The sequence below is a fragment of the Salvelinus sp. IW2-2015 genome, linkage group LG23 (genome assembly GCF_002910315.2).
Source record: "Salvelinus sp. IW2-2015 linkage group LG23, ASM291031v2, whole genome shotgun sequence".
Taxonomy (NCBI): domain Eukaryota; kingdom Metazoa; phylum Chordata; class Actinopteri; order Salmoniformes; family Salmonidae; genus Salvelinus; species Salvelinus sp. IW2-2015.
Window position 1 is genome coordinate 27,362,009 of NC_036863.1, and position 13,573 is coordinate 27,375,581.

At 41.7% G+C, this 13,573-nt stretch overlaps 1 protein-coding gene across 2 annotated transcripts; it reads left to right on the top strand.

The window, feature by feature from the left end:
* The first annotated feature begins 993 nt into the window (after positions 1-993).
* On the top strand, positions 994-13,446 carry LOC111950410 (arrestin red cell). Of its 2 annotated transcripts, XM_023967966.2 has the most exons (15): positions 994-1,238; positions 3,845-3,875; positions 3,989-4,049; positions 4,208-4,252; positions 4,352-4,548; positions 4,634-4,693; positions 4,847-4,914; positions 5,063-5,283; positions 5,405-5,477; positions 8,843-8,980; positions 9,258-9,341; positions 10,247-10,270; positions 11,114-11,190; positions 11,662-11,716; positions 11,932-13,446. In XM_023967966.2, exons 1-15 carry the CDS (start codon positions 1,216-1,218, stop codon positions 12,014-12,016), a joined length of 1,242 nt encoding a protein of 413 aa, XP_023823734.1. In that variant the 5' UTR covers positions 994-1,215; the 3' UTR covers positions 12,017-13,446. The 2 variants fall into 2 exon arrangements, with proteins under 2 accessions (XP_023823734.1, XP_023823736.1); XM_023967968.2 differs by lacking the exon at positions 10,247-10,270.
* Positions 13,447-13,573: the final 127 nt, after the last annotated feature.

Here is a 13,573-nt window from a genome sequence, read left to right on the forward strand (position 1 = left end):
TAGAGTGCTGCAGAGATGGTTGTCCTTCTGGAAAGTTCTCCCATCTCCACAGATAAACTCTGGAGCTCTGTCAGAGTGACCATCATGTTCTTGGTCACCTCCCTGACCAAGGCCTTTCTCCCCTGATTGCTCAGTTTGGCCGGGCGGCCAGCTCTAGGAACTTCTTCCATTTAAAATCCAGGCTGTATCACATCCAGCCATAATTGGGAGTCCCATAGGGCGGCGCACAATTGGGCCAGCGTCATCCGGGTTTGGCTGGGGTAGGACGTCATTGTTAACTTGCCTAGTTAAAAATAAAGGTTAAATAAAATAAAAAAAATAAGAATGATGGAGGCCACTGTGTTCTTGGGGACCTTCAATGCTGCAGAATTTTTTTCGTAGCCCTACCCAGATCTGTGCCTCAACACAATCCTGTCTCGGAGCTCTACTGACAATTCGTTCGACCTCATGGCTTGGTTTTTGTTTTTTGACATGCACGGTCAACTGTGGGACCTTATAAAGACAGGTGTGTACCTTTCCAAATCATGTTACTTATGCAAATAAGGTATTTCAGTTTTGTATTGTAATACATTTGCAAACATGTCTAAAAACCTGTTTTCACTGTGTTATTGTGGGTTATTGTGTGTAGATAGATGAGGAAAAACATTAAAAATCTAAGTGTATTTGTCACATGCGCCGAATACAACAGGTGTAGTAGACCTTACAGTGAAATGCTTACTTACAAGACCTAACCAAAAATGCAGTTAAAAAAAATAAGAATAAGAATAAGAAATAAAAGTAACAAATATAATTAAAGAGCAGCAGTAAAATAACAATAATGTAATCAATTTTAGAATAAGGCTGTAACATAACAAAATGTAAAAAGTCAAAGGGTCTGAATACTTTCCAAATGCATTGTATACACATTGCAATTCAATCTGCAACGCTCTAACGTTGCGTGCCAAAAAGCACTACCTTCCTACCATTTGGGCGTAGGGCATTCTGATAGTGCGTAGTTATTGCGCAATGCTACACTGTTCCCAAAAGCGCGAATTTATCAGCGCTGCACGGATCGGATGAGTTCCTGCTTTTGCGGAAGCGAAAAGGAACGGAAGCCAGCGCCAGAGAGCTTGCAAGGGTGGAGTAAAATACACCATAAAATAAACAGATAACAATTCACAGAAATACACACAGCTTGTTCTTTTGCCACCAATATACCGAAAGCCTGTCGAGGAGATGGGGGACAAGGCGGGCACCAGGTAAGGATTCATTCCCCCGCAATCTCGTATTTTCTACTGCCTTGTCAGTGTGTGTGTTGTTGTGTGTGAAGGCAAGAGCACGGGTAGCTAGCTACGCTAGCATCTTAGCATCACTTGAGACCAGCCTGTTCCCCTTGCATCAACATCAGATTGGTCCATACTTACCAAGGCAAGAATAGCAACTAGCTATCTAATTAAACGTTAGAGACTATTTAGCCAAAACGACAATAGTCGTAGGATTTCGATAGCAGTGTTTGTGTTGTTGTTAGCCAGACCCATATGTTTCCTAGCTAGCTAACGTTAGCAGAGGTAGTTAGCTAGCTAGAACTGTTCGGGCGGAAGAGTCTTCGCAATCCACCGGTATATCCCTGTTTTACCTACACCTTGATGACGATAACATAATTTCTAGTTTAACTAGATAACTAGCTAGTTTCACTTCACTTGCAACAGTTTTAGTAAGCATGTTCTAGCTAGCTGCAGGGTGGGGTAAACGGTCTTATGATGGCCACCGTGGTGTGTGTGGGTTTAGGTACAACTCGCATSCAACAACTAACGTTACTGTAGCTAGCTCAAAATTAACGAATGAGCTGATATGCATGATTGATGTACTGTTTTGATTCCTGGCTAATTAGCGGTCTGTTTATTTGGCCCTCAGTGACATGTATTTGATGTACATTTGACGCTTAATCGCCCAGTGTTATTTCATGTATAGATAAATATCCTGCATGTAAACAAACAAACACAGTCTATCCAGCTATTGATATCATGTGCCATATACACGTGATTACTGTATAGGGGCATGTTGTATAGCCACTGTTGTGTGCTGTCCATATCAGGCCAGGCCAGTTTAAGATGCAGCTATTCATACACTTGCCGGCCTGACACCTTTGATAACTTCAAAGTATTTTGCTCTTGGTAATCAGCTGCTTGTATCTGCATCAGTATGTACAGTCTGACTCTGAGCAGCTGTACTTCTCCACTAAGTTATTCTGGATCGATGTCCTCTGCAAGTGACTATAAATAATGTGGAATATATTTGAAAAGAATGTGCAGTATGGTTCTCTACTGACATTTTTCATAGATTTTATTTCTTGGTTATTGTGCAGTGGACAGGGTCACGTTCATGTAGAAGGTTTGAAGTAAACGGTCAGATTGGTGTTTAGGTTCAGTGTTTTGGGATTTAGGGTCAAGGTCAGGTTAATAGGTGTTTCTCTTGTGGTCTCTGAAGCGTCAGCAGCAGTGATGACAACCCCCTGATGGATGCTAGTGAGCAAGTGGCGTGGCGTTTTTGAGGGGTCAAGGGTTTGGATGGTAACTGGTGAGGAAGTATAAAATGTAGCACTGGCTCGTAAATGAAGAGTCAGCAGAGCTCTAGGCCAATGAGATTCAAACTGAGCATGTGCGAGAAGACATGCCCTGTGTCCACTACACAGACTCACTATAGTTAAATTATATCCCAAGTCAAACTAAAACCATATCATGACTTAGACTTGGCATCTATAAGGTCTTATTTATGCATACATATGCTGTTAGTGTGCTTATGTTCTCCACCACTGGTGGGAAAGGGTAAAGTGTTCACCTTCCTCCACTAGTCCTGGTCAGAAATGGACTAGTAGTCAGTGGTCCCTCTTCATTCTCCTAATGTTAAGGAGTTGTTGACTTGTCCTTATCAGTTAGTTATCAGCAGTCACTGGGATGAGTTTCTATGCAAATTTAGCCTAGATATCCCATTTATGACAGGACTATAGTCGTTCAATGCTTGCCTGTTAATATCCTCTTTCCTCCTATATGCATGCACACACTGTGTTACACCTTGCCACAGTCCATGAACCTCTCCAGTTAGTTATCAGCAGTCACTGGGATGAGTTTCTATGCAAATTTAGCCTAGATATCCCATTTATGACAGGACTATAGTCGTTCAATGCTTGCCTGTTAATATCCTCTTTCCTCCTATATGCATGCACACACTGTGTTACACCTTGCCACAGTCCATGAACCTCTCACACGTATGTGTGTTTGGGTACCTAGGTTAGGTATGCATAGGGTGTGTGTAGGCCTAGTCTGTGATAATGAAAGTGCTCTCTGAGAATTTAGTTTGCAAACTATTGTTGAACGGATTTTTTTTTCTGCATGCTGCAATAGGCGTAAAGAGTACACACAGTATGTATCAATGCTCCTTTGTTGATATTCCTCGTGAAATGAGGAAGGTTTTTTCCTGTTGTGTTTGTGGCAGTCAGCAGCAGGAAATGGCCTCTATTTGCTGGGAGAGAGTTTCCTGTCCAGATGCAGGATATTGGGTCTAACCCTACACCTCTGGGACATGATAGAGGACAAACTGGACGAACACCAGGGGCGTATTCATTACGCAGATTCTGTTGCAAAATGTTTCTTAAACGGAAGCAAACGAAACGAGGAGTGACCTACCTTAATTTGTACAATTAAAACTCTAATTCTAGTAGCAAAACGTTACATTTTGCAACTGTTTGGACTAATTATTACACCCCAGAGGTGTGAAAGTTACACCCCATACATTATAGGCTATAGCTTCCTACTTGATCAAATCTCTCTTTCTTTCTTGCTTTCTATKTCCCGTGTCCTTTTGTCAGAGTCTTCAAGAAATCAAGCCCCAACTGCAAGGTAAAGGACACGAGTATTGCATTACTAGTTGTATCCTTTGATGGTTTATGTTTTTAATTGTGACACTTTCACATTTGTCTAAGTTCCTCTACTTCCCTCCCTCCTTTCTGCAGGTCACAGTATACCTGGGAAAGAGAGACTTTGTGGATCACCTTGACCAGGTGGACCCAGTCGGTAAGTGCTGGACGATCAATGAGTGTACTGGTGAGAGCATCATGGGACTCAGAATCTCTCATAAAACTGACTCGTTTTATTGTTCGTAAACACTGTGTTTCAAACAATTAACATTGTCTAATCAAAACCTTACCTCTTTACATTTTCCTTTCTCACAGATGGTGTGATTCTAGTGGACCCCGAGTATCTGAAAGAAAGGAAAGGTATGAGTTGGCATCTTCCTCATTCTCTCCACTGTTTTGTCTCCTCTATTTTTTGCCATTTTAACCTCTTCTGATGTTCAAACCCCTCCTTCTCCCCAGTGTTTGTGACTCTGACGTGTGCATTCCGCTATGGCCGTGAGGACCTGGACGTGCTGGGCCTGTCTTTCCGGAAGGATCTGTATATCTCCACCTTCCAGGCCTTCCCTCCAATCGCAGAGGAACGCAAAGCCAACAGTCGCTTGCAGGAAAGACTACTGAAGAAACTGGGCCAGCAGGCACACCCCTTCTACTTCACAGTGAGTCAAGTAGACACAAACAACCACACACACACACATGAATATACTTTGAGTCTGTAAAATATGGCAAATTTGTGTCTCTCAGATTCCCCAGAACCTGCCGTGCTCAGTCACCTTACAGCCAGGACCAGAAGACACGGGGAAGGTAAAGACGCTTCATGCAAACTTACACATTATATGACGGATATCTAAACTCAGCAATTTCCATACCTGTAGAGTCAACAATACACACCCACATGACACTAATAATGCCAATTTGATAATTTATGTCCATGTCTCTTCTCCTTTCCCTCTTTAGGCATGTGGGGTAGACTTTGAGATCCGAGCGTTCTGTGCCAAATCGATAGAGGAGAAGATTCACAAACGGTACGAAAACCATTTTACTTGTGTCTTCTGCAGGAGCTTTTTAGGGTCTGTAATCCTTGAAAACATGTGATATGCATGTCTGTGCATTTCTCTGTATGTTTTTAGTTAGTCAGCAAAGTTGGTGATCTGTAACGTGTGTGTTGTGTAGGAACTCTGTGCGGCTAGTGATCCGTAAGGTGCAGTATGCCCCAGAGAAGCCTGGGCCTCAGCCCATGGTGGAGACCACTCGGAGCTTCCTCATGTCGGACCGCTCACTACACCTGGAGGCTTCTCTGGATAAAGAGCTCTACTACCATGGAGAACCCATCAGCGTGAATGTTCACGTCACCAACAACTCCACCAAGACTGTCAAAAGAGTCAAAATCTCAGGTACCTGTCTTTCATCAAAGTTGTATCAATTGTTATTTTATGACTCTAGGCTCTATTCGCTCTTCTCTCCTCTGTTTTCTTTTGTATGTGTGTGGTTAACTCTTTCTTTCCCTCTCTCCAGTGCGACAGTATGCTGATATCTGTCTGTTCAGTACGGCTCAGTACAAGTGTCCAGTGGCTCAGGTGGAGGCAGAGTGAGTATTTTACATGACTATTATACCTATCACTCCTCAGTTCCTTTATTTCCACTTTGCCTGTTTCCTTTTATACATCACGCCTAGGGCTGTTGCGGTGACGTATCACTGCCACACTGGCAGTCATGAGTCATGACCACAGTAAAATTCTACATGAACGTCGAGTCAAGGTAATCTCTTTTTATGCACTCTGGACATGCATTAGTAGTAGCTTACCCAACTCCCTAATGATCATCAGGTGGCTAATGGCCTGGTACTCAGGGCTCTATTGTTCCTCTAACTCAGTGGTTCCCAACCAGGGGTACTAGGACCCCTGGGGGTACTTGGCCTATCCACAGGGGGTACTGGAAGACTGGTTGGTCAAATCTACATGAGGGGGTACTCCGGGCAGAGCAAAATTAAATTGGTGGTACAGTAACCAAAAAAGGTTGGGAACCACTGCTCCAACCACTCTGACATCTATGCAAATGTACATCAAACACTTATCATCAAGACAGTAGATGCTTTTACAACTTACCTCACTGTGCTTGATCAATTTGAAGAAAGAAGTTCAACAACAGGTTCAAACTGAGTGGAAAACATGGCTTCTGTGGCTGTTGTTTCAAAGCCTAACACAACAAAATGGACAGCGCTTTCTAAGGTGATGATTCATTCAAAGCATACATATGCATATTAGAGCTTATGCATAAGCATAGGCCTATATATGAGCCCAAGCCCCCAAATCCCCCTGAATTAAAATAAAGATTGTGCCATTAAATAGCCAACTACATATCATGCATGGCAGAAAAACATAAATACTGATTTATGATATCTTTGGTACATAATCGGTCTAGCTTAAATGAAACAAATTCAGATTTAGACTATAATTATAGTGAATTTGTTTTAGATTTTGAATAGCCAAGTAATAGGGCATTTAAACAAATTATAATAATGGACTGACACATTACCTTTTAGCTACAAAATATCTCACCACCGTGAGTTTCAATCTCCTCCTCTCCTTTATTCCTTTCTCCAGCGCGCAGAGAGAGAGGGGCTGTTAACAGTTTAATGAAATAGGTTTAGTTGTGAAAACATGTTACTGTCGACGTTCCCAAACAGATTTCACTTGGTTTCACAAATTAAACACTGGGTAGCTGCAGGAACAGGGTTGGAGAGCACAGAGTTTGGGCTGAATATCACCTGTCGCAGAGAAATTACCAGAATAGTCTACCCAACATGAGTGAAAACCGTACCGGCAGGAAAGTGGCCTCCATTTGCTATTCCAGTGCATACGGATGACATGTATTTTTTTTATTGCTTGTTTGATAATGGGCCATTATAAATCACAACTAATTTTACATATTAGTAAAMACAAGTTCAAATTCAGAATAGTCTGATTGGTGGAAATATGATCACTTGAGAGAACAGCGTGTGCAGCCTGAGGCAAGGAGCAGAGCTCAAGCTTTTTTGTTGCGACTTTCTCAAATCATCAATAGCCTATAGTCGGATCATACAGCCCATATATCTTTGATTTCTAAATAATTGTAAGGTTTGTATCATTCACAACTAAAGTTGCCAAATAACTCTAAACCTAGCGCATAGGACCTGTTTCAAATGATCACTTTTACGCCTAACATAGCCACTTCCTATGAACGCTCTCTCGCTCCGGAATGGGAATAATATCCAGTCTATTTTATTCAGCTAAGTTCAATTATATTCTTCTTACTATAAAATCATATCATGTTCTCGGGACTTATACGCATATATTGTCTGCTAAATGAACAAGCCTACAGCTTATGGCATATTTTTTTATAAAAAAAAATATTTTATAGCCAGATAACACACAGCAACAACTCATATTCTGTTCTTATGAAAAAAATGTATTTCAGATCATAATGTTTTTTTTTTTTAGACCTGCCTAAAATAAATGAATTTATTGTGATGGTGTATATTCAATTAGTTTTATTAAACTTTTTTAAATGTCGATGTTCCAAAGGCGTCAGAGGCTTGTATGCTACTTGTCTGAGTGGAGCCTGGAGATGTTAATTTAACATGTTTGTTAATTAACAGTCAATAACTGTGAGACTGCCAGCCTTTTGCATGACAATAACCTTCTGACAAATGTTATGACCGCTGCGCACCTGACTTCATGGTATATAGACTATGTTGGTGAGCATTAAAGGTTTAGTTATACCATGTTTGATTTCTGGTGCCATTCTGCCATTGTATATCAGTATTTTAGGATGAACAAATGTTGAAAGAACATTTACCCTGGTCTGGCAAGAAACAACAACATGTTGAGTTTGTAATTCTAAACACAGTTCCTTCTATGCTACAGGTAGAGGACAAAACATGGAAACTCTGTGGGAATGAGAAACAAAAAGTACCCAAAGCAGAGGCTACATTGGTAACCTGTTCATAAAAATTTGAGGCTACTTTAGATACACAAAATTACAGGGTGTTTCTCTGCTATGTCAAAAAGAGTGGTGAAGCGCTGTCTCGGTTACCCTGAGAACATCCCCCATCCCCTGGCAGTTCTGAACTACTGCAGTATAGCCAGTCATGCATTGTGGCTGGTAGCAGCTGGGGATTTAGTTTGCTGTTCGCTGGAATGACGCTGTGTAAAGCTTGTGTGTGTTTCTTTGGGTCGGAGCTTTCTCAGGGGCTACGTAGCAGATCTTAAATTGTTCTCGGATCTAGTTTGACTGTGTCTGCCTTGCTCGGTGGCGTTGGTGGCATCCATCCGCAAAGCCCAACTGGAGTGTAGCAACAGGAGGGAAGAGAGTGGATTTGAACTGCCATTCCTGAAGCCAGAACAACAACCCATTTGTCAAATGTTGTTCACTTCTTCTTTTGGTTTCATCAATTCCTTTTTTGCTTTCTGTTAACCTTTAGTATTTTACACACGCAAGAAAGAAAAATAGTATCATGTTTGTAGCTAAGTTAGCTGAAAAGTCCTCTTCCAGGCCCACAGCCTCATCTAGCAAGTATGGCTGCTGTTCAAACAAATTCACTGTAGACTTGATATTTATCTAAGAAGTGTAAGGCAATATGAATAAATCATACATATTTCTCTTTTCAATACTGTATGAATACTTTCCAGGAGTAGCTCTGTTATTTTATATTAGTGCTGAAGTTTGATTTGGTACAAGGGACCCTTGTTTCTAATAATATCCTGTACAGTTCTGGCTCAGGCTTGCTCTCCCTCCCCCATCCTTTCCTTTCCTGTTCATGCCATTATCATTTTTCAGACTTCCAAGACATTTCTCTTAATAACTTCTAGCTTGTGATCAGCTGTTTTTCCATACCTTCTTGTCCAGATCTATTGATATTTCAGTTATGTCCCAGGTGTGCTGATAGGTGTGTGTGTGTGTTCCTCTCCTCAGTGACCAGGTGTCGTCTAGCTCTACGTTCTGTAAGGTGTACACCCTCACACCCACGCTAGACAAGAACCGTGAGAAGAGGGGCCTGGCCCTGGATGGAAAGCTCAAACATGAGGACACCAACCTGGCCTCCAGCACCATGTACGATGACTCACACACTCAAACACTGTAGTCTGGCATCCAGAACCATGTTAGATAATAATGACACTCTCTAGCTTGGCCTTAGCACTATTTCACACACCACACATACTGTAACTTGGCCAGCATGTGAGTTTACACATACATGCTGAGGGAGTGGTTGAGCTCATAAATGCATTCTGATTTATTTTCGAACGCAGCACCCTAGAAGATGCAAGAACTCATCCCTTACTGAGAACCTTTTTCACCACCCTCTCTTTCTCTCATGTTTGTGTTTCAGTGTTAAGGATGTAACTAACAAGGAGGTCCTTGGAATCCTGGTCTCCTACAGGGTCAAAGTAAAACTGGTAATCTCTCGTGGAGGGTGAGTTCCACATGAGTCTGGTCAATATCAATACGTTGCTGTGGGTGGTTCTGTGCAGGTACACACTGCAGTGTTTTCCTTACGTGCTACTTTTTATACTTCATTACCCTTAGTGTCCATAGCCACAGAGCCAATAAAATATGTAATTTTAAGAACATCATTGTGGGAATTCATATCTTGCAGTAAAATTATAAATATAATTTGAATCTCAAGAGACTGGTTTAGTGTTAAAGGTTATATTACTTAGAAAAAAGCTCTGATCATATGGGCCTAGACAATATCTCAAACATTAACAACACACTGAATTCATACATTTTAATTGTTAAGTCACAACCCATTTTACCAAAATGGGAGGTAAAGTCGTTAAACTATTCAACAATTTTAGCTGTGTATTTCGAATAGAATCAAGGAATTAGAATGTATCAGAGGTCACCAAAATAAAGCTTGTTCTGCAAAAAAATTATCCAGGAGGGCATGCCCCCCGGACCCCCCCCCCAGCACTCTCTGGCTGGCTACTTCCATGTACTCAGGGAAAAACTGACACACACACACCTACCACTTTTACTGACCACACACATGCTGTAGTCTACACACACACCTTTACACCCCAATCTGTGTCATACACTCCTGATACTCTGCCACTACAACTTGTGTATAAACAGTCATAAAATCACATCTCCCAGACCCTCACTAGTCTCTCTGCTCCTCCCACTCCACTCACTGGTGCGCCATGCTTTGTGGTCTCCCCTCTCGGTTGCGGTTGCCTTGGTTTTGAGTTCCCGCCTCATTTCATCTTCCCTCCTGTGGTTTGTGTCTCTCTCGCCTACTGTGTTTGTCCGCCCGTCTGTTTGTCTGTGCGTCTCTCCCTCCATCCGTGCATCTGCTCTTGCATTGGGTTATCTCAGGCTGCTGAGGGGCGTGTTAGAAAGGTAATATGACATCCCAGCCACCACCTGCATGTGTGTGTGGTGATCTTATGCCCTATTGCCATTTGTGTGTGCTTGGTTGAGTGTCTGTGAGCCAGAACCGCCATCAGTGCCTCTTAAGTGTGTGTATGTGTGGTTATTTTACATACCAGCCATTGTATGTCAAATCTCACCTGCAGATGCTAAGCTGCAGCCTCCTGTGTTCTCCCTGCCTGAGTCAGTCCTAACCCTAAGGATGGTGTGAGGTTTCATTAGGCTGTGGCCCAAAGTCACACTGATGCAGAGTTATCAATGCAGTGTTGAGGGGAATGAAGCTTGAATATATTAAAAGTCTGCACACCTTGGTGTTTAGGCTTTGATTTATTACAATTCATTGGTTATTACTGTATAATGACTTTTGCAAACGAAGTGCTACCCAGAACTGAAGAGTTCCCATTGGGTGAGATCAATGTTCGACAGCAAAGGAGGGTTGATGGGCTTTATTCCCCCTTCACTGATCAAACATGTCACTAATCACTGTTTCCTGGGTGGTTTCCTGTCAGATCTTGGATTATTCATTGTGCAATAGTATATCATATGAATGTTTCCATAGAATAACTATCAAATTGTTATTGATTGACATGCATGATTGAACATGCATGTGGTCCTTCGTAGCTCATTTGTTAGAGCATGGCACTTGCTACGCCAGGATAGAGGGTCCAATTCCCGGGACCCCCCATACTTAATGTATGCACGCATGACTAAGTCGCTTTGGATAAAAGCGTCTGCTAAATGTCTTATTATTATTATGCATGCATATATATTATTATTGATCTTAATTAATGTTTATATTCTGTGTTTTTCCAGAGATGTGTCGGTGGAGCTGCCCTTTGTCTTAATGCACCCCAAACCCACAGAACTCCCCGTATCCCGCCCACATTCAGGTACCTACAGACTCCCACCACCTCTCCATAAACCCACTATCAGGTCTTTATCTCAGTATTTCGGGTTCCTCTCCTTCCCTTCATTTGCAGTGAATTGAGAGAGTTGAACAAATCCTCTGGCAAGCTTCCACCATATTCTTCCACCTTGTTACATTCACATATTCAAATGTTCCGATCAGTTCAAATTAAGGAAGATGAGCACTTTAGAGTCCCTCAAGTGGCTTGCTTTTTTGTGTGATTGGGAAGCAGTGAATTAGTGGAAACTCTACTAATCCTATAAGTGAAGAGCAATTGACAAAGTCTTGTGAAATATCTGTCAGTAGTTTAGTTCAGCCTTGTGGGCAGGGAATAACAGTCCCTCACATGCACATCAAATACATAATCTCACTCTGGTATTTCCTGCCTGTAAATTACTATGGAGTTGCCATGGTGACATCACACTGACATGTCATTATCTGTGTGTTCTAACAGCTGTGCCGGAGTCGGACCCTCCCATCGACACCAACCTGATAGAATTTGAATCAAAGTGAGTGTTAATCTGGTCTGTCTGACCATTGTAATCACTGCTTCTTTACTGCGTTTACACAGGCTGCCCAATTATTGGCAAAAGACCAATAAGTGAAAAAAATATCAGAATTGGGCTGCTGGTGTAAACGCAGCCAAAGACACCCTAAGACTATTCCCACAGATCTAAAACACTCACACTTCTGCCATGTTTCCTTGTTTCTTGTCGTCCTGCAGTAGTTTCTCCCAAGATGACGACTTTGTGTTCGAGGACTTTGCCCGCCTGCGGCTCAAAGGAATGGCAGACGATGAGGACTGTTAGAGCTCACACACACACTCTTACACACACACGGTGGGATGAAAGCATGTGGATGGAGAGACGTGGTGGCCTCGTGGTCTTCCCGATGTTGCTTGCGGTGTTCTTTTGTCTTGCTTAAGCCACTTGTCTTCTTGTACATGTTCTCTGTTTTGCGTTCTCGCTGTCTGCAGTGGTTGTTGTTATGGGGGGTGGCAAACAAGCGAAAACCCAGCACCATGTAAATGTTGATGTAATATTGTACCATGACAGATCCACAGGTGTCATTTGGCCAGCAGTTTCGAGGTGTTTAATAKGTGCTATAGTGGATAAAAAGTAGATGATTTAAATGTAATAAAGAGGGATGATGTGCCATGGCTGTCCACGCCGAGGGAGTGCCATTAAAAGGAAGGGGGCTTTATCGTTCTTTTTCCACCAATAGTGATTTAAATGTAATTATTTCTACAAATATTGATCATATTGATCATGTATTGATCATTGATATAAAACGAGGTTTAGAGAGTACCTGTAAACACACTGAGAGAAGGGCAAACACACAGACTGACACACTTTGGTTAGTGATGTAATTTAGGCAACCCTTTCATCTGCCCCATCTTGACATTCCTGAGTTTCTACCCTGTCATTCATTCTGTAAAAACCTTCATGTTTTAAGGGAAGAATACGGAGGTTTCTGTGATTCACTCTCTTCTACAATAAAGAGGACAGATGATACGCTCCCACTTACAGTAAACTTGCACACACTGGACCTGCACTGTATAGCCTAGTGATACTCCTCATTGTCAGTCTGTCAGTTAATCTCAATGCACCACTGACATTCATCAGATTCTTGCACATGGTCTAAGAGAATGGGTATTTTCAAATAATTTCTACATCAGATTCCATTCACTCTTGTGCTGAATCCCAAACTGACCCCTAGCTCTTCTTCCYTAGGCACTCCTGTAGATCTGAAAGGATTGGATAGGTATAAGTAATGTGGGGAAATTCCAACTAGCCAATCAGAAGGCAGGTTGAATCAATTACTATAATATTCATACCTATCCAATCCTAGAAGTGTCTAGTGACAGGCTAGCTAGGGGTCAGTTTGAGATACATCATTGGTGTCAGAGCTTTGTAGAGCAACAGCGACACCAATGGAGCATGTTTTTCAGCAGTGCTGTGAACTATGATCTGTGATTATTGTTGTTGTGCATCTATGGGTTACCTGTTTGCAGCTCTGCTAAGTGAATATTTGAAAGTGCTGCCACTGAGCTGTGGGAGAGTCTTAATGTCTACAGAAAGTATACTGATATGATTTTGATCGAACATGACAGAACTATTAATATTATTACTACTGTATCATTGACTATGATTATTCTCAATCATTTAATACTTTTGTTTGCCTTAATTTTTTCTTCAGATTTTTTTTTTTTTTTTAATTAAAGGCAAAATGAATTAAATTCTCTAGTAGATACTCCTTTTCGTGTACGTTCTATCAAGTCTCATATCCAAATACGGAAGAGAAGTTAATCTCACTGTTGAAGTGATGAAGTCAAGTATCCAAACATGGGCTCAGATGACTTCCTT

Bases quoted from the DNA above. Each gene is read 5' to 3' on its own strand.
- LOC111950410 (XM_023967966.2), top strand. From the start codon at position 1,216: ATGGGGGACAAGGCGGGCACCAG. The intron at 4,915-5,062 runs GTACGAAAACCA...TGTGTTGTGTAG, and splicing joins GAGGAGAAGATTCACAAACG to GAACTCTGTGCGGCTAGTGA. The intron at 5,478-8,842 runs GTGAGTATTTTA...TCCTCTCCTCAG, and splicing joins GTGGCTCAGGTGGAGGCAGA to TGACCAGGTGTCGTCTAGCT.